General features: G+C 48.7%; 1 protein-coding gene across 19 annotated transcripts in view; it reads left to right on the top strand.

Moving 5' to 3' along the window:
• The window catches only part of celf2 (cugbp, Elav-like family member 2), a 170050-nt gene that overhangs the window by 109339 nt on the left and 39459 nt on the right, over positions 1–21252 (top strand). For all 19 annotated transcript variants that reach the window (XM_061251372.1, XM_061251377.1, XM_061251370.1 and 16 more), the window contains 3 exons: positions 764–846; positions 12674–12722; positions 16958–17092. In XM_061251372.1, coding sequence (XP_061107356.1) covers positions 764–846; positions 12674–12722; positions 16958–17092 — 267 coding nt within the window. The remainder of the gene's footprint in view (positions 1–763; positions 847–12673; positions 12723–16957; positions 17093–21252) is intronic.

Here is a 21252-nt window from a genome sequence, read left to right as displayed (position 1 = left end):
TTCCCCCCCCCCGTACTGCAAGGTCGAAATTCCGCTTGTGTTGCGACACCTGCCCTGAATCCAAAGCAGGATGGGGCGGGGGGGTTGAGCCCCTGCTATGCTCTCGTGAGCCCGTGTCTCGCTCGCCCACCTTGATCTGACAGCAGTCAGCTCGGTCATGTGACCTTGTCTCCCGTGGCGATGGTTCAGTCCACTCTCCTCAGACCAACTCCCGCCAGCCCAAGCCCAGCTCCTATCCTGCGGAAACCCTTTTGTCGTGGTCGTAATAATTAGTCCGGTCTAAATGCATTGTTCTCACTGCTTGGTTTACAGGAGGAACATAAGGTAGAATATCACTTGCATTTATGTGGTATTATTATATTAAAGAAGCTAATATTGCTGCTCTACGGGGTCTTACCTGTGTATTAGAGGTTTGTGTATGGCTGTTCTTGTAACCCCCAAAGGCAGATAGGGTCCTGTACATTAGTACAGTACAGACACACAGCCACACCTGAATTATGGGAATACTGAATGCTATAGCGTCTCTCCACGGGGGGCGAGGGGGCGTGACTGATGCGCGTCTGGGTACCCCCCCCCCCCCCCAAAAAAAAAAAACCCGTGGCTTTACAGCGCTCATCCATCTCCGTCTCCGCCACCCTGTCTGGCTCCCCACTGCGTTAAACACGCACGTGTTCACAAACGCTGCTGTTCTGCTGATGCTTATAATGATCTCTCCCTCTCTCTCTCCCTCCCCTCTCTCTCGTTCTCCCTCTCTCTTCTGCAGGGTGCTGTTTTGTAACATTTTATACGAGAAAAGCAGCTCTGGAGGCACAGAACGCACTGCACAACATTAAGACCTTATCTGGGGTGAGTATCTCTGTGCGTGTGCGTGTGTGTAGGGGGGGATGGGCGGGAGATATCCGTAATGACAAAAGAAAAGACGTGCTTGTTAACCAAAAGGTGTATGTGGGTGCTATGGCCCAATGTAGTAATATAGACAGAAATAAAGGCCAGCACTCATTGAGTTACAAAGACTGCTATATCAGGCTGTCGCCACTGGTGGTGTCCCAAGGTTTCACCCAGTCCCAGCATGCACTGGGATACAGCCCTGCGGAGGCCAGGGTATCAGCGGTGGAGATTCCCGCCGTTTCCCAGTGCACCTGATCCCTCTGTACGGGCTGCCGGGCTCATTATTCCCCTCCCTGTGATATTCCTAATCCCGCTTGTGCCTCGGAGCTTCGCTTTGTCTTTCCCTCTGATAATCCCACTCTGTGGAGCAGGGCTTTCAGACTACGCCCTGGGTACACCTGCAAATCACCGTCCCAGATAAGAGTCTGTGTGTGTGTGTGTGTGAGAGAGAGAGCGTTTGTGTGCGTGTGTGTGTTTGGGGGCAGGAAGCTTCCTTTGCCAAAATTGCTATGGAAACGGTCAATTCCTGGGGATCCTCTGTGGAAATGGGGTTCAGGGCATTGCAGCGAGACGCAGGTTTCATTACCATGAAACAGCCGCTGAGACTTTCGTCTTTCCTCGTGTTCTGGAGAGATCCCAAATCTTAATTTAAATCTGGACACAGTTTTCCGTGGGTGGAAGTGGATGAAGGGGGATTGGGATTTGCAGCGTTCCCGCTTCACCTGCTGCCTGAGGCTTGAAAGAAACTAAAATCACTCTGCTCCAGACTAGTGACTTCATCTGAATCTAAATGGTTGCAGCCTTTCCACTGGATAGGTAGACAACCACCGTTCTTCTCCCAAGAAGTTCAGACTGCAACTGGATGTCGTGACGTTAGCTGAACGTAATCAGTGCGAACATAATGGCTACTCCGCCATCATCTGATCTGGGATATCCAGGGTTTAGGTTACCAGTTAGGGCCCATCTTATCCAAGGAGGTCTGGGGCTTATGGGAAATCACTTGTGGAACCGCAATAAAGGAGGGTGGTAAAACCAATTCCTGCTTATTGAGCTCTTAGCTTTCAGCGTCTATGCAGAGTGAGGGCTGTTAACCTGCCTCTCTAAGAGGGTAAGAAAAGCCCTGCAAACGCGGCTCAATAAAATCCATACGTGACTGTGGAGATGGTGTGTCTCTTAGGGCTTCCCTTTACGGACCCTCTTAAAGGACAATGACGGTAACGCTGTCAAGTGTGATGGTGTTGTTGTGGTCTCCGTGCCAGCAAATGTGGAATACCTGGATGCCTGAGAGTTTGTTTTTATTGTACAGGACATAGCGCCTATGTAGCGTAGGGATCGAGGTCGGAGCTGGTCGTAAAGTCGCATGGCGAGACCGGAAAATTGGTTTGTACCGGGACCGTAAATTAAGGACTTCCCTGTCATGGCGGGCCACACGAATTCGCAGGTCGCAGGACGGTTGAATGATTTCCGTTTAACCTGCAGCCTCTGAGTGTAAACGTGGGGCGAGAGAGGCAGTATTTTCTCTGAGCGTTTCCGTCACAACTTCCCGACAGGGACGGCGAGAGAAAAAAAGAGACGCGAGGTTAGGGCCAGGGATCGTTACACCCGCGCATTTGTGGCAATTGTTTTTTTACGGTTGTGTCCCGCCACCCGAACGCCCACCCAGCACTGATCGTCTCTAGGCCATCTGCCCATCCGTGAGACAAGGTTGTTCCAGGTTTTTCCGCTAAATTGAATGTTTCATTATAATTTGACAGATGTATGAATGGATGCCGTCGATCCCAGCGTTAATTGTGTGCCGGGCGCCTGCTGTTGTCTGCGGTCTCGTTCCCCTTTCGAGGGCGAGGACAAAATGGCTGATCTAGGACACGTCCTTAACGGCGCCCTCCAGGTGCGTGTGCAGCAGCTTGTGCTCAGAGACTTCTGGGGGCAAAAGAGACAGCGATTCAGCTTTCTCTCCAGGATCTTTTACACTCCCCGAGGGCGAGTCTGTGGGAAAGAAGTTTCCGTCGCGTTCCGTCGAGCGCCAGTGCTTGACGAAAGCAGATTTCTCCAAAGAATGATCAGCGTTGTCAAACTATATCCAGTAAGAAATGATGGTTTGACATCTGATGGCAGCACTTGCTTGACTCCACAAACAGCTCCCAGTTCTCTGGATATCTTGGGTAAATCGTACTGCTGGTTCTTTAGAAAGTTTTGCCTTTAAAATGTCAAACTTTTAATTTCCTTTTATTTTCATAGAAGTGACTAGCATAGAATCAAACATTTTTTTTTAGCGACCGGAATTAACTTGGACTTCATGTAACGGAGGATAGGGTGTCATCCTCAAGTGTCTTTTACCTGATAAATAATATCCGTTAATTGGGATTTCCTTCCATCAAAGGGCTTGTTGTGGCGGTTGTTTGACTCATAAAATGGCATTCACATTACCCTCACGTGCCGAGTTTTTGATCTTGGATCCATTTTAGAGGACAAAGGGCAGAGCCGGCCGTTTCTCGTTGTTGATTAGCAGTTTGTTTGTGTGATAGCTTGCTCTGCACATCGCTGCTCTTATACAATACTTTCCAATTGACTAGTCACAGGGGGAGAAAATCTGGCACCAACCTTGGAAAAACGATGAGGTAAACCCTCCTGGAATTTCTGAGTAGAGCCTTTTCTATAAAGTTGCTGCTGCTACCCGCCCCGGCTCTCTGCGCTGTGTCTGAAAGAGTGCGGGGTCAACTTCACTTTTTAACATCCCGGCCCATTGCGTAACGCTCTCCCGTAACACTACAAACGCAACGTCATCCATGTGAAAGTTTGTTTTGGCTTGCTTGTGTAGGCACAAGCATTCCTTTTGACTGTACAAGACCCGCTTAGTATTTACAGAGAGGGGACGTCTCCCTGAGATTGGCCCTTTCATTACAGCAGCCTTGCAGTTCATAAAACAGGAGTCCTTACACTTTGAAGAGTGGATTTCTTGGAGCTCCATTACCCCTCAATCACCAGTAGAGATTGCTACATTTGTATTGGAAAGCTCAGATATGAACACTGTGATTTCATATTTGTGAACTTACACCTGAAATGGCGATGAAGCCCTAGGAATGTCAGCAGGATCAGGGACGCTGTGCTTCCAGAGGCTGGACTTTCACTGCCGTGGAAAACTGGAGAGAAAGCCCTCAGGCAATCGGTGGACTTTCCGCTTCAGTGCGAACGCCTCGCACAGATTTCACTCGCAAAGTCCAGGGTAAATATTGTCTGGGCACGTTTCCCTATCGCAGCCTCGCAAACGCAAACCCCAGAGTGGAATCATTACGGAAACTCATTATAGAAATCAATTTAATTAAGGCTGTAATTGCGGGAGTGAAGCACAAATGCTATCGCAAACAAGACTTAAGAATGCGTACCCAATTGACAAGACTGGAGGAAGCGGTGGCGCTTTGTGTACACTTATTTAAGAGGAAATATTAATTGGTTGTTTCAAATTAACTTTTTCACCCCGCCTCATTGAATTGTGTGTCGGCGTTAAACTGTATTGATTCGGGAAGGAGTCCAATCCCCCCGTCAGCCGTGGGAAAACGTACAGTATCTGGAGGAAGGCCGGCGAAGCAGAAAGGACTGCGGTTGTACACCTCTGTGGTTTTCCTACGCCGCGGTCCCTCTTGGTCATTGATATTGAAATCGCACTGAGAGGGCCATCTGTCTGCTGCTGAATTACAGTCATTGAGAGGACCGGCTCGCGTTCATGTTTTAATCATACTCATCTGCTGCTCCGCGCCGGAATGGGGGCCGGGGGACTGGAGTACATCCGTGTCACATCCGCGCCGTTCTCCTCTCCAGCAGATTTAAAGGTGCACGGCGCATCGTAAGGGGGAATCGCTCTGTGAGATATGTTTTGGGGGAACATTGTTCCAAATTGGCCAAATGCTCGTGGAGATGCTGAAGAGCTTCATGATTATAATAACTAGTGATGATGATGACAATAATAACGCATTGGATTTTTCTTGTGCTTTTATATGCGGACCTAAGATGCTTTAGGGGTTATGGAGGAAGGAGGAGATGTTGCAATACGCATCTTATTCAGTGTAATGTTCTTGCGGTGAGGTATTTGATTGTTCCCAACATGGTTCCTGTTCCTGGTTTTGGACTGTTAGTTTTGCTGGGTCTGAGTTCCAGGCAGGCAGAGTGACTTCAGAAGGCTATAATCAGCAGGCAGGGGTTTGCTAGTTCTTGGTTCCGGGCAGGCAGAGGGTCTCTTGTAGGCTATGAGCAGGCTGGGGTTTGCAGGGACTGGATTCCAGGCAGGCAGAGGGACTTTTGTAGGCTGTGAGGGTTTGCTGCTGCAGGTGGTATTCTAGTCACTCTGCCTCCCCGTGTCCAGCCTTCCCTCGCTGACAGCATGACAAGACGCCCTCTGACCTTTCAAACCGCAGCGCATTCCAAGATGGAGCAGGGAGAGGCCGCACGGATCGCATTTCACACGTGGTCCCGTGCAAAGGAAATGTTTACCTGCCTACGAATCAATGGCCAAAACAGTTTCACCTGAAAGCTGTCCAGAATTTACTGGACCACAGCCCAAAGAGCAGAAATAAAGGAGGAGCAGCGTCATCCAATTTTCATGAGGATCCTGAAACCCGCAGGAACTTCAAACGAGCTTCAGCTGTGTCTCTGGACTGCAGATCGCCCAGCTGCTGGCTCCAAGCCTGTGAGGAGAGGGCAGCCTACATCCAAAGCCTCTCTCTTTCTAACTTTCTCGCTCTCCCTCTCCCTCTTTCTCTTTCTAGCTCCCTCTCTCCCTCTCTCTCTCCCTCTCCCTTTCTAGCTCTCTCCATCTCTTTCTGTTTCTAGCTTCCTCTCTCCCTCTCTCTCTCCCTCTCTTTCCAGCTCTCACTCTTCCTCTCTCTCTCACACAAGCGCAAGATGGGTACAAAGACAGAGGGGTATAATGGGTGGGGGAAGGAGGTAGAGAGAGACGATGGGGGAAGGGAACAAAGAGAGTTGAATAAAGGGAGAGAATCTAAGAAAGCAAGGAGGACAGAAGGAGAGAGGGAGAGAGATTCTGAGATGGAGAGAAGGAATTGAGGGTTAGAAAGAGATGGCAAGAGGTCTTACCCTAGTAATGGAGTGGTTCTGTTAAGCCTACAAAGCGCTGTTCTCTGGATCCTTTGCTCTGCGATTTCCACCTTGTCGTTCCGCTCGTGGAGTTTGTGATGTGCTGGTACCCTCTATCGAGAGCAGGATACTGGAGATAAGCTGGGATGGTTCTGCAGAATCTAATTAGCACGAGCCACACAGACCCATCCAACCCCCCCCAGAGCCTGTCTGATACCTGCCCATAAAGCGGCAAAATGTCAGGGGTTGCAGTGGGCTTATCAGAAATCCCTCAATTTCATAGATTATCCTGCTGTTGACTGGAGAGGGGCTCTCTTTAATGAAGACGTCTCCTCGCCGAAAGACCGTCTCAAAGGCCACCGGCAGGAAAAATGAAAAATTAGAGACTGGAGAAGGGTGGATGGCCTTTTTGTTTGATTTATTTATGGTTATGCTGTTTTTTCATTAAAGTTTCTGGAAGCAGGCCGTTTTAGATTACGCAGAGGAAATTTAAAATCAGGGGACTCTTGGGTGGAAGCGATTGTCGGTTCGAAACTAATCACTACAACTAATCACTACAGGCCCTGTCCAGCTGCAACAGAATTTAAATGTATTCACCGCCATTACACGTTTTCATCAACAGTCCTGGATTTGACAAAATGGGATTACTACTGTAGGTGACGAGGGATGTTGGGGAGCCCAGCGTTTTGTCCCCTGGTTTCAGACCAGGGTACTTCAGCAGACAGGAACACGATGCCTTGCACAGCCGCAGTCCCACGTGTCCCAGTATTTATGGAGCTGTCAAAGCGGACACTTGTCATCATGAATTTTTGAGGAAAGGCGACACCGAGATGGTTCCTCCGAGCAGCCGGCTCGGTAAATTCAGGCTCAGGGTGGTTTTCCACCCACCATCTTGCTCTTTGGTATTTCTGCTGCGCCATACCGGTCCGGCCTGGTCGTAATACTAGTCTTGGCCGTGTTACAGTCTGGAGAGTCAGGCTACATGACTACATCCCTTCCATTGGCACTGTAGCTGAACACCAAAAGGCAGAAAAGGGAACACCATCTATGATTACTCCCAAGGAAAAAAAACGAAAAGCCCCCTGGAGTCGTTTTTTCCCATTTTTTCCTGGAATCCATAATCCCTGGCTAGCCCTTCTTGACCTGGCCGGTACTAGTGTTCAGTGCAGCAGGATTTGCTCTGGTAATGCCATCTGAAAGCGGTCATGACAGGAGTTGGCCAGGTTTGGCCCATCCCATGTGATGCTTGTCCCAGGGATACAGTGGAAATGGATTGGCCTAACTATATTTTCTGGGAACACACACACTAATATGAGTTTACAGGTCCTCACAAGTACTTGTCTCGACAAATAATAACAGTTTGTGAGAACAGTGGAATGTTGGTTTGTTTAAACCTAGATCTTCATGCCAATCTTCTACAGATCTCATTAGCCTGTTCAATTACTCCATATTCAAGTCTATTAGTTAGGATCTAGCCTCAACCATATATAGCTCAAATTTAGAGTAAAGTTTTTAATTGAACTGTGACACTTTAAAGTTTTTATTCAAACTAAAAATATGGCCTTCAGTCTAAAGAATGTGGCAGTCACATTCCTCTGACCTCTGCAGCATAGTTGGCAAATAGACATTTAAAGCAGAAAAGAATGACGTATCATCAAAAGTCCTGTACCTGAAGTTCCCCCTGGGGAAAAAGTGATTCTATTTTCTTCCATTCTATTCTATTCTATTCTATTCTATTCTATTCTATAAGGAAGGCAAGTGTAAGACTTCCTTGCAGCTAGGTCCTGCACGGAGGTGGTTGTACTGTCGACCTCAAGTAGAAGCTAATCAATTACAGGCAGTTAATCTAAAGTGTGAAAGGATGATTGATCCAGGCGCCTCATTTTCATGTGGAGCTGGTGCCAGGGCGGAGATCAAAGCGCCCACACGTCCCGATCAAGGGAGGGCTGCTTAGAATGCAGCGGCTGAGCAGCGAGGCATTCTGGGTAAACCCGAAGCGCCTCCTGGTGACAGAGGAGCCGTAGTTTTGCCACCTCCTCGTGTGACGCGTGACGGAGGAGAAACAAAAACCCACTGTCATTCTCCTGTCTCTGATCCTATTGTGCAAAGTCTGAGGATGATTGATCCTCATGTAGATTCACGGAATTACCGCCATTCTTCTCTGAGAATGGCGGCTTCGATCAAACCGCCGTAATCGCGCGGAGATAGAGGAAGGGAGGGAAAGAAACGCCCGCCCACAAAATGTTTGCTTTCTCCTGGGCCTCGAGGGAGGTAGGCGGGGTTGGAGTTGGAGGGGGGTGGGGGGACAACCGAAAAAAACTCAATTTATCAGATCTATCAGCCCCCCCCCCTCCCCCCCAGGCTCTCCTGGCCCCTGCAGCTGCCCCCATCAGTCACTTTTATAACATTGTCCCCCCACTGTAACACTGCTGAAAATTACACCGCGCTCCCAACCCTGCCGTGTGCGTCTCACTCAGTCTTCATCAGAGGCCTTGTTCTGCGGTACAGCTGGGACGTGTGCGTCAGGGTCCTCCAGGCCAGCGTCCCGCAGACGGAGTGCTACTGCCCGTCGCATTATTCATTTGATTGGCAGACGCCCCGTTTCCACGCCACGGGCGTTGACGCCGACGTCCTTTCTCGATTCTTAAATCTCGCCGCGCTGGCACTTTTCGTATCGCTCTCCTCGTTTGGAAGCGGTTCCCGAACAACGGTGCCAATTCGAGAGATTGTTTGAGGGTAAAATGAGGGGGTTGTGTATCTGATTTCCAGAACCGTTTGGTGAACCGCTGCCGGAGGTAGCACGCCGTTTAGCATCTGGCTCGCGAGCCGGGTATGTACCAAGCCTCTGTCTGACAGCGTGCGGTTGCAGAAATCATGTTAATACTGTGTATCAGCCACACTTGTCAATCTGCGCGCCGCCAAATCAGTTCTTCATAGCATGTAATCTTCAGCGCGACTTAATGCTACTGGATCGAAGTTCCATCAAGCTGTGTTTTGGTCAAATAAAAGAAAATAAGACGTTCTGACGTAGCTCGGTAGGCCGATAATCAGGATAATGGTGGTGTCTGTACCTTGCGGATAAAAAGGCAAGGCGTTCTTTTCTCGACGTCGATCAGCGGCTCTCACTAGCGCTGCGGCTAGCCTGCCTCTTTCAGCCAGCCGTACACAGACAGCCATTAAGCGAGGTCAGCTCTCCGTTCACTGGGATGCACCTCTGACACTGTGTGCAGGCCGGTCGTGAGAGAAACGTCACAATGGATCCGTTAAACTGAATTTCACAGCTAATCAATTCCGAGTCACGGGGAGATCTAAGGTTGTGTGCTGCGCCTGACTGCAGGGATAAGTTGTTTTTGACAGCTGCATACTGACAGATTCGGGTTAGAGCCAAAAATGGCAGGTCGTAAGATCGGAATTTCGGAATGCGCGACCGTATAAATCGGCCAGGGCACTGTCAAAATAAAAGACTGTTTATTATCTGATGCAAGTGCCACTGATATGCTATACCCTCAGATGCTGTGTGTGTAAGCGGAAACCCTGAACGATTATACAACTGCAGTACAATCTAGAAGGCAGCGGAAATATTTTCATGGAGTCATAGAAAATGAGAGGATTAATTTATACAGGAATGCATCATCAGTAGAGTACTGGTTTGTCGAACAGGTGAGTATGTGGAACATTTTGATAACACATATGGGGTAGGTAGCTCTGAGTGTGACAGTCTTTTCTCCTTCAGTTTGTTTAGGCGTCCAAACTGGCTGACTGGCTCCCATATCGAGCTGGACTGAGGCAGAGGTCTCTATCACAAGTTTGTGCGGAGCTTGAGAGCTACAGGAGTAAGGGTTATGAGATGAGTGAAGATGGCTGTCTATTGACTTGTCACCATACGTAGCCATTTTGTTTAACCGACTTCAAGCTGTTGCACCTCGGAGGCACTCTTAATGATGTCTCCTCGCTTAGAACTCCTCTCAAAGGGGCGAGGCAGCCAAATGAGGCAAAAAAAGTTAGACCCGGAAAACAGATGGATGGCCTTTTTCTCTAATTTATTTGTTATGAACTAAATGCTTCAGATAAAGCGTTTGAAGGGAGTTTTTAATCATACCAAGGATCGCTGATGAGAGAGAGCCATTTGTTAAAAGTAATAGGCAATTCAAAAGAAATTTTTATGGACATTCAAAAAGGTCATAGTTTAGATGTATATTTTATAATCCTATGTAGCGCTGTTGGTAACAACAAATTGATTAGTCATGATTAAATGTTAATTAATCCCCGTCCTCCGATAGCGATTAGCACAGATGGTTTAACAGCCAAGGCTGTAAACGATAGCCTGTCATTGATTTAGAGCCAGTGGTGTTTCTGAAGCCATTAGCACCAGCCCTTTCCCTGCTCTCGCCGACTCAGAAAGGCTTCGGTATTTATGGAGCCGTCGAGCAGGACACACCACGCGTGTTTTACAGGAAAACGGGACGTGGCCAGAATGCGTCCGCCCGTAATTAGCGGCGGGAACTTCGGACCGACAGGAAAGCCTTAACCTTTTTGACGCAAAGTCATTCTTGGCTTCAGAGAAAGTGCGGCCGGTGTTTTATTGCAAGCGGTCAGGAGTTCACGGATTTCAATCTTTTGTAAAAGTTAGCCACAGGCTCAGGCGGGGCGAAAGGGGCGATTGATGCTGGGCTCGTTTTCATTTATTTGATATTTTTTGAGGAGTTAGTGTCGGGGGAAAGATCAAAGCTGTGGCGTTGCTGTGACTGGAGGGCCCAGCCATGACACCCCCGTCAGAGCAGAGATGGGTTCTGGGTAAACTCCCGGCGAGGCCTCGAGACAAAGGAGCCTTAATCTGCCCGCTTCGCCTTTCGATGCCTGCTGTTCTCGGCGGGGTTGGGCCGCGGGGGGGGGGCCTCTGTCCTCCTCTGCACCCTGAATCCGAGAGGATGATTGATACTTGAGTAGATTTGGAGAATTACCGCCATTCTTTTCTCCGCGGATCAGGCGGGCGTCGGCATAATTGCAGAGAAGATGACAGGCCGAGGGGGAGGCGGACGACTTCGCCTCGCCCGTGGAACTTTCCGGTAACACCAGGGTGTCAGCATGAGCCCTTTATCGCACGGTTTCAACGGACCGCTAACGAGACCGCTAACTCCGTCTCGTTTTATTCGCCATCAGGCGCTGTTCCATTCTCGCACGTCTGCTCTCGAGCGACGTTCTCACGCTCGTGAGCATCGCTCTGGCCAGTCCCCTGATCTTGGCCGTGATGGAAGAGTGTCCAGAGGCTGCATCTGTTAGCTGTGATTTTCGCGGGGCTGATCAGTAGCAATTCGCCTGCTACATATTGCTCTTGCCCAGCCTCAACCCCGTTCACACAAGCAGGCTGGGTATTGCTTCCTTAAAAACGTCTGCAACTGACCTGTTCCTCTAAAGCGACATTTGAATAGAAGTAGCCTACTTTTGGCTGAGTTATAGAAGATGCGGCAGTAATTTGAATGCCTCGGCAACATTGCCCTGAATAGCAGCTCTGCCTCAGTGGAATGAGAGGTTACATTTAAGTGAAAAGAATCAGAAAAATGACAGCAGTTCATTGTTGTGCCTTTGGGCGCAGAAAGAGGGAAGAGGAAATGGCAGATTGTGTTCTGCACTTGCCAAAAAACGAGGACGGATAGATTTTCAGCCAGCTAGCTCGCTCATTATGTCGCTGAGTATTAGTTTGCAAGTCAACTAAGAATAGCTCCGCGGACAAGGCCCGATTGCTTGTTTTTGACCACTAATATTACTTACAATGGTGAAATGCATGTATTCGTGGCATCAGCAAAGAACTATCGTACCCAGTAGAAGAAGGTTGTTGCCACAAGATCTGTTGTTGAATGTTTGAATGTAATGTGTGCGTGTGTGTGTGTCCCTTGACTGTGCAGCTTAAATTATACAATGAGCATTTGTTGGCTGTATATATTGGCTGTATTTGTAGAATAATTGAGAAACAAAACCTTGTATATATTTTACATTTAACATTTTAGGCATTTAGCGGACACTCTGACTTACAATAAGTGCATAAAGAAAAGGCCTTGATTCATAAATCACCAAAATCCCAAATAGCATAGAGTGCAGTGGACTGGCCAAACAAATAGGTGATGCTTAGGTCACTGGAATTAACAGGTTTATTTGTTTATTCTGTTTAAAAAAATATGTACTCACTCAAGACTCAATTATATCTGCTCTAAAAATAATCTTAATTCTCAGTGCCGGCCTGTGAATTCTAACACCGGCGTTCAGGGATCTTACCTGCTCTCATCAGAGGAGAGATCGATATGTTCACACACCCACTTGCCGCCCTGGAGGCTAATCTGTGTGAGCCGGGGTCTTCCACGGTAACGTCCACCTCAAACCTTCACACAGGACCGGCGCTCCATCTGATCGAAGACCCTTCATCTGCCGATTTGACTCATAACCGCTTAATGTGGAACTTTAAAACCCCTTTTATTTGTTTCTCTCTCTCTGAGTTCGCACGGCAGCATTTCAATAAGACGGGAATGCACAGGGGCTTTGTGGGATTGTTGCCGGAGGCGTAGAGTCCGGCGGATGAAGGGAGAGGGCCTCTGAGGGGCTGGCGGCCGGCGGGGAGAGGAGACTGTTTGTTTGCGCTCCATATTGAGTTTGCTCACCTCCACCTGCTGCGCTCCTGACCCGCTCCTCTCCCCCTCTCTTTCAGATGCATCATCCCATTCAGATGAAGCCGGCGGACAGCGAGAAGTCAAACGGTGAGTGCCGTCATTGGCCGTGATGTCACCGGAAATGGAGAGCGGACGCGGTGGTGAATGGGGAGGCCGTGTGAGTGAGGAGGCCGTGTGAATGCCTCATGAGCCTCGGCCTTCGACACGGGAGAGCCAAGAACAACACGCCGGGATAATGACCGAGCGTGTACGCGTACAGTCGAGGAAAGGAAGCGTTAGCGTTAGCCAGAGATGGCGTGTGCGTCTGCGTGCGGGAGTGGGAGACAGGTAATGGAGAGGCCAGGCAGAGGCAGGGAGAGTTCAGCCCTTTGCCCGACGGTCACCCACCTCTCCTCCATGAACCCCAGCTCCCCCGAGCGACAGCTCTCTCAGACTCTCTCTCTCTCTCTCTCTTATACACGGTTTCCCCACGCCACCCGCTGTCTGTCTGGAGCGGGAGGCTCGCCGCTCGAGATGGCGGGGAAGTCATTTAGGGACCACACCGAGTCATCTGTATCAATAACGGTCGCGGAGAGTGACTGCTAACGAGCGGAGATGGGTTAGTTAGAGACCGCCACGTTGCCACGGGAGACACCGCACATATGTCATGGAGTAAGACCGCTGTAAAAAGGTCAAGGGCGCTGCGCTCCTCCATTTCAAATAAAGATAACGGAATATTCATGTGTAAGAGTCAGAAGAGCACGGGGAGTATGGCAAAGCACACAATTTGTCCTCAACTGCCAGTTTCTTCCTTTTTTTTTTGTAACTGTAAAATGACATTGCACATACGAGAGGGCGATAGCGGTAGGAGTTGTATGAAACAGATTTTTTTTTTGGTCTTAAAGCCCTTTTTAAAGGCTGCCTTTTTCCACTGTTCTGCTTTTTAGCAGCCTAAACATATCACAAGAGCAGATTCGCGTCATACTAACAGCTAGCTGCTCTGACACCGTAGCTGTTGAGCTTCCTGCATCCGTCTGTGAGGAAAGCATTTTCAGTTTCTCACTTCCTCCTCGTGCCTGCCATTTTCAGTTAGAAGGGGGTTGGGTGGGGTGTTTTTGGGTCGCAGCGGGGCTGGGAAATGTAAAAACCAAACCCTCGAAGTGAGAGCTTCGTGTCAGAGGACCTGTGACGAGGTGCCGAATGCTAGCGCTAACACGCAGCGCACCTGAAAATAAATCCCAGCCGCCTGCAATCCAGGTGACTCCAGCACAGCAACGCTGCAGAATAGCTCGCATCGGACCTGCCGTCTCAAATAAGACAAACAAGCTGCAAAATCTTTCAGCCAAATATTGACTTTCCTCCGTATTTTGTTTAACCTTTTCTTCCCTAGAGCCCTGTTGTGTTTGAGACTCGCTGTGGAGACCCGCAGACTGCATAAAGGGTCCGATCCCCCTGATACGCGGGGGCCGTGGCTGTTCACAATGTGGGAGATTGATTTGCATGGTTACCGTACGGGAGGGGGCAGGGGGTCGAACAGAGAGGGCCACCGCTGGGGTAAAGGACAATAAGACGAGGCTGAATGCACTCTGAAGCGAAGCCCCTAATCAAAAGCCCCATTCTTCGTATTATTGACGCATTATTGGCTGTCAGCATGTTTAATGCTGTCTCAATTTCACAGTTTAAAAAATGTGAGCGTTTGTGGAGAACTGCAGCGATCGTACGGAGGACGATATTTAATACTTACTGTGCTCCAGAGTGTACGGTGTGACTGGAAGCCTTTATTTATGGCCCTCTCGGATTAAAGGTGGTGCAGAGATCGCACTTATGAGACCATTATCGGATAACTCGGAGCAGAGCCCATCGTGACCGGGCCCTCCTGGGTCTTTTACAGACCGACTGTGCTCCTTTTACAGAGTTTAGCGAGGGCCAGTGTTTACTCAACGCGACAGTGATGAGTTTTCTCTCTGCTAAGCTTCCGGTGTGCGTAAATGAATTACAGAAACCCCCGCATCTTTCTCAGAGGTGATACAGTGTATGTACAGGGAGATAGAGGCGTTGAAACAACGAGTATCTTTTGCATATCCTGGCGGTTTGTTTAAAATGCACAAACAATTCAAACAACAAAATAAACAAGTGCGCTATTGATTTCCCAGAGTGCAACAGCCTGCTTATCTCCTTCGCCTCCCGGTAAGAGCTGACAATTTCCTCATTTAAAATGAATTGGATTAGTGTTACATCCAATGTGTCGGAGTGCACGAGCTCTGCAGTCACACACTCACTCACACAGAGCACAGTGCTGTCGCTCCTATTCAAACACACGCACACACACATACACACACACACACACATACACACAGAGCACAGTGCTGTCGCTCCTATTCAAACACACGCACACACACATACACACACACACACACACATACACACAGAGCACAGTGCTGTCGCTCCTATTCAAACACACGCACACACACACACACACACACACACACACACACACACATACACACAGAGCACAGTGCTGTCGCTCCTATTCAAACACACGCACACACACACACACACACACACACGCACACACACACCCACAGAGCACAGTGCTGTCGCTCCTATTCAAACACACGCACACACGCACACACACACACACACGCACATACACACAGAGCACAGTGCTGTCGCTCCTATTCAAACACACGCACACACACGCACACACACACCCACCCACCCACCCACAGAGCACAGTGCTGTCGCTCCTATTCAAACACACGCACACACACACATACACACCCACAGTGCACAGTGCTGTCTCTCGTATTCAAACGCACGCGCGCATGCACGCACCCGCACATACGCACACACACACACACACACAGATTCATTATGTCTCACACACGCCACAGACACACACACTAAAAAAAGTAGGTGAAGATGCGAACTCTAGGACAGTTAGGAGCGGTGATGGGAGAAGATTAAGCGAACAGGACTTAAAAGAGCCTGAGACAATGTGTATATTTAGCTTTAGAATGTATCATTCTTAACAATGTCAATTATGGGAACAGTATGCATCTGACTGATTAACCGTCATCCTGACTGTCCTTGTGTGAAGTCAGGGCTTTTCACCTCAGATGAACTCGTGACACGTGATTGTTGTTGTTGAATCCCAGCTCTTTGGGCTTTGGGGGGGGGAGGGGGTGTCCTGTTGGTGAAAGGCCTCCCATTGTCATTCCTTCTTTTTCCATGTGACTTCAGCTTTAAGAGCCAAATGAGTCTCGTATAATGAGGAGCTGTAAATACCCATGTCACATTTAACTATGGAAGGCAGTATACAGCAGATTCACTTGCTGGAGAAATGATCTTTTATGGTGTTCAGAGACACTGGTCGATAAATAAACTTCAAATTCAAATTTGAAGGCAGTTCAATAAAAAGCAGTTGCCACGGGCAGTTGAAAATTAAAAAGGTTGTTGCCGTTTTGCTCGTTGGAGAAAAACAAGAACCTTCATCATTAACCGTGGATTATATTTGTCATGCATTTAATTTGGTACGTAGAGCCTTTGGGATATGTCTACACAAATTGAAAAAGAAAAGTTGCTACTCTAGAGCAAATAACACAACAGTCGTATTTCAGTTAATCTGCATTAATCAGTTTGCTGCTGGTTTGTATTATCACCGTGTTGCATTGCTTTCCAAATGCTTTTTTTTTTTTCTCATTTCACTTTTTTTTCAAAACAGTATGTAGAAAAGGGCTGAAACTTAATTAGTCATATTTACCCTCAATATTGTGAATTGCGATATTCAGATGACATACATCGCCTTAATTTTCTTTTAAGTTTTGGTTACAGTCCTTATAATGCTTCACCAGGTTAAAGAACATTTTCTGTGTAGTGTGACATCCATGCTGTAGGTATGCTGGTGACTATGGGAAAGGGAAATGGGGCTATTTTTTGTATTATTTGTGTGTGTGTGTGTGTGTGTTTGGGAGGGGGGGGCTCTGTCTGTGCCTGAGTACCTCAGGACAAGCACAAAGAGAGGAAGAGACTGGGAAACAAGGGAGAGGATACAGAGAGAGAAAAACAGAAAACAGGCCCTGGGAGAACGATGGGAAAAGAGAAGGAGATTAGGAAGCAGGGAGGTGTGAGGAGAGAGGGATGGGACAGTGGCTGAAGGGAGAAATCGGGCATGAAAGGGAGAGGGGGAAGCAGGGAGAGAGGTGTATTGGGGAGGGGGAGATAGAGAGGAAGAGAAGAGAACAAAGGGAGCTCTGGGACTGGTGCGGCATTGTGGATTGATCAGTCAGCAGATAAAATGGCCGTCTTATTCATTCATTACTATTTTTTTTCTCATCTTGTAGCGGTGGAAGACAGAAAACTGTTCATAGGAATGGTCTCGAAGAAGTGCAATGAGAACGACATCAGAGTGATGTTCTCTGCGTTCGGGCAGATCGAGGAGTGCAGAATCCTGCGGGGACCAGACGGACTGAGCAGAGGTGAGTGTGTGGCCCTGTCCGTCTGTCTGTCTGCTGCCAATCCCCTCTAATACACCGACATACACACACACACACACACACGTGCACACACACATGCACACACATACACACGTGCATGCACTCACACACACACACACACGTGCACACACACACACACACACACACATGCACTCACACACACACATGCTCGCACACACACACACACACACACACGCTCACACACACATGCACATACATACACACATGCATACACACACACACACACGTGCACACACTCACACACACACACATGCACTCACACACACACACGCATGCATGCACGCACACACACACACACACACACGCTCACACACTCACACACACACACACATGCACTCACACATGCACGCACAAACACACACACACACACACACGTACACACATGCACGCACGCACGCACGCACGCACGCACACACACACTCATACACTCATACACATGCACACACACATATACATACACACCTGTACTCCTGATTCCATGGCAATGCAAAGCATAGTCGGAGCCCCAGTCCCCCTCACCCCCAGGATGACACTCGTGTGCACACACACACACACACACACACACACACACACACAATACATCCCACATGCAAAACATACTTGTCATTTGGTCTCACGCGCTCACAAACATACACACACACACACACACACACAGTGTGTACTGAGTATAATACCCATGGTATTGCACACATCACAGGCTTTCAGCCTGTTCCTGGTGCACAGAGGCAGCAAGGCTCAGTAAATGTGCTTCAGGTCCTGTCAGGTCTGAGAGTCACCACAGCTCTCCGTCCGACCCACACCCACTGCCCCTCATACCACACACTGTCAGTCTGCCTCTCCTGGCCTGGTGACGCATGGCGAAGATGGATCTGCCCTCAGCGCTGACCCTGGATCAGTTCCTCCCTGTCTCTTTCAGTGTATGGGGTTAGGACTAGAGTTAGGCCAGATGATCCTGGACCACATATTGGGCACTGAATGTTACAGTACAAATGAACCCTGACCAGATACCGTACTGCACTTCCCCGAGTAAATCAGGGAAATGAATCTGACCTGAAAGATGTGACTTCCCCTTTTGACCACAGGGCCAAATATTACTGACCTAAAGATGTGTGACTGTTCCATACGACCACTGGTTGGAAAACTCCTCTGGATGTGTCTGTGTTGTCTTGTTCTGCACTTTTTGTTGTTTCTCTCTTTCTCTCTCTCTCTCTGCTTATGCCTTTTCCAAAATGGAGGAGCAGCAGTAGTCTCCCTCCATCCTCGTAAAAGCTTTGTTGAAAAGTGAATAAATAATTGGGTTGAGTTGAAGCCATTAGCTATGTCTTGTGCTTAACCACCCACTGATGTGCAGAAATTAAAAAATGTCTTCTGAAGGAGTAGGCTTTTATGCTCGTTAATGAGCCCTGGGCAGGTTGTCTTTCTTCCTCCCCGTCTTTCGCTTGGACCACCTGGGGTGTCGCAACGCCATGGCGGCCCCACACCGCACCCCCTCTGTCCAGTAGGTGGCATTGTGGGGGATGCCCTCAGCTGTCAGTCATCTGAAGAGGAATGTGTGGATTTGGTCTTCATAACAAACAAACCAGACACAAACTGCCCAATGGTGTATGGCCTCCTTTTACTGTTAAAATGACTGTTAAAAAAATAAATGTGCAGAAATCTCAATGTCCCATCTGTCTTCCAACACATGGTAGTGTTGGTGTCCCTCTTACCGTGGCCTGGTTGATACTGTTGGTTTTGTCATGTTGTGTATGTTGTCATTTTTGTCAACTCTCCTCTCTTTCGGCATCTGTCTAAGCAGACTCGGCACCGCTCCACAGACACACACTCAGCCTCAGTCCTCCACCTTCCCAGCATCCTCTCCATGCTGTGTGCAGCTCCTGCTGTCCTGCAACACTCCAGACTCCTCTCTCTCCTCCACCTCGCTCTTTAGTCCCCGTTAACATTTCAGCCGTACGCAAGGTCCAGCACACCCTCCGTATTCTGACTAGATTCACACAGAGTTATTTACAGACGTGCGACGGGGTGGAAATGTGCTTGTGAAAACAGGGGAAGATAGGGAGGGAAAGAGAGAGAGGGTGGGATCGCCGTACTGGCTGCAGCGGCGCTCTGAGATGCGGAGAAATGGGTCTTCAACTAGGTCTCCTGTTTATGGCCACACCCCAGTGCAGCGGGTGCCTCTCCTCCTGGTGCTACAGCGCCCAATCACAGCCTAGTGCTGCGCCATCCGGCTATTAATAAAATATGGAGCGTACCGCATGTGGAAGCTGCAGTCTAGGGAGGTACCCTACTTTCTTTAAAGGACTGCTCTCCCGGCACATGACGACAGAATGCGGACTGCTGTATTTTTATCCCTACCTCTGTAGTCTAGCCGGCAAATTACAAGCCGGACTTTTTTTATTTTTTATTTTTTTTTAACAAGAGTAAATTAGTGTGAACGGTGGTCATGTTTTATTAATCAGCTCTCCACTGTAATGCGGTGACTGTTCTGTATTGGGTCCCTGTTGGAAAGGGACAGAGAGAGAGGGTGGCATGGTAGGAAATTCAGAGAGAATACGTGTTTTTCTTCCTCTAAGCGAAGTACAAAACAGCCTCCCATCACTCCGAACGTACACTGTGTGCCGAGTGAGTGAGAACCAGGATAGGGTGTGCTTCCACTGTCTGTCAAATGGGTCACCTCGTACAGAGACCCATTTGGGTTACTTTTCTGAGGAGAAGTCACATCTGGGTCATTTTAACAGTGCAAGCAAATGAAAGTGGAATTGAGTGTTCACCAACTGTTTTGAAATAACGCTGCAACTTTATATATCTATCTTGCCTATTTGTCATTACCATTTTACTTTATGATGTTTAATCACTTTTGTTTTACTTTCCTGATGTAACCATGTCAGTGTCAGTGTTAAACGAGACAAAATGGGTCTTGTTGCCGTTTTGCAGAGGTGATGCTACCCAGTTACTGAGCTCATCTGTCAGCTCAGAGGAAGCAGTGCATACTGACATAATGAGCACCCAGCCAGTCTATCCCCAGTAAGGAAGCCAGAGGCTAGGAAACTTTTAGCATTCCTCCTTAAGAGGAAGACAAGCTTTTCCGAAGCCTTGAGACTTGCAGGTCAATGATGGCACTTGTGCAAATGACAGGGAGCATTTCTCTCGTTCTCTCTCTCTTTCTCTCTTTTTCTGTGCTCACACAATCCCTGTTGCTCTCTTACACTCATTCTCTTTTTTTCCTCCCCCCCTCTCCCACCTTTCTCTTGGTCTTTTTTTCTCTCCCCTTGTCTTTCTTTCACTCTCTCTCTCTCTTTTACTGTCTGTCTCTATGTCTGCTCTGTGAATCAGATGTCACTACAGTCATGACTTGATAATCTGGTAAATTCCATTGGCTTCAGGTGGAGCTGAACACCAGTGCAGGCCTGACTAATCTATTAATGAGTGTCTTTGTGTTTACCACTGCTCTTCTGCACTCAGCCCGGGGGATTAAAACGCTCCTCTAACTCATTCCACAATTTTTCTAATCATCCCTGCGGCTGCTAAACAGAGGTTACGGAGGGATGACAGAAAAAGGAGGGAAAATTCTGCCCCCGTCTCACACAACGCCGGCGTAGTCGACGGACCATAAGCACAAAACAAAAAACCCGGATCGGATCTCATATTAATAAGAAAAACAATATGCGTAATTGTTATTCTGTCCATCCAAGAGAAGAAAAGTAATTTACCAGCGGGAGTGAGACCGAGATTAAAGGAAACCCTCCTCGGCTGCTCTTAAAGACGCACGGCGTATTTTCCCGCCGGAGGGCGACAGGCTCCTGACCGGGCGCGGTTTCTACGGTGACTGCTAGCAGCACGCAGCGCATCGTCGAGGTGGAGGTTCCGCTTCACCGCTCCGGCCGCGGCCCTCGACTCCTCTCCGACCCGCCGGGGCCGTTTGTCATCGTTAAGGGGAGCCCCGACCGCCTGCGCGTCCCTGGCGGTGACAAACGGGGGGTCCGAGGGGCGGGGGGTCGGGGGGCGACGGGAGTCTCTGTGAGGGACCCAGCCGGCTGAACAGACGAATATAAATGCTAATCTGCAAACGGCCGCTCTCCCGATGCTTTCACTCGGGTGTAGCCAAGCTCTGTAGAGTACCG

This window comes from Conger conger, chromosome 8, assembly GCF_963514075.1.
Source record: "Conger conger chromosome 8, fConCon1.1, whole genome shotgun sequence".
Classification (NCBI taxonomy): Eukaryota; Metazoa; Chordata; class Actinopteri; order Anguilliformes; family Congridae; genus Conger; species Conger conger.
This window is presented reverse-complemented; position numbering and strand designations above follow the sequence as displayed.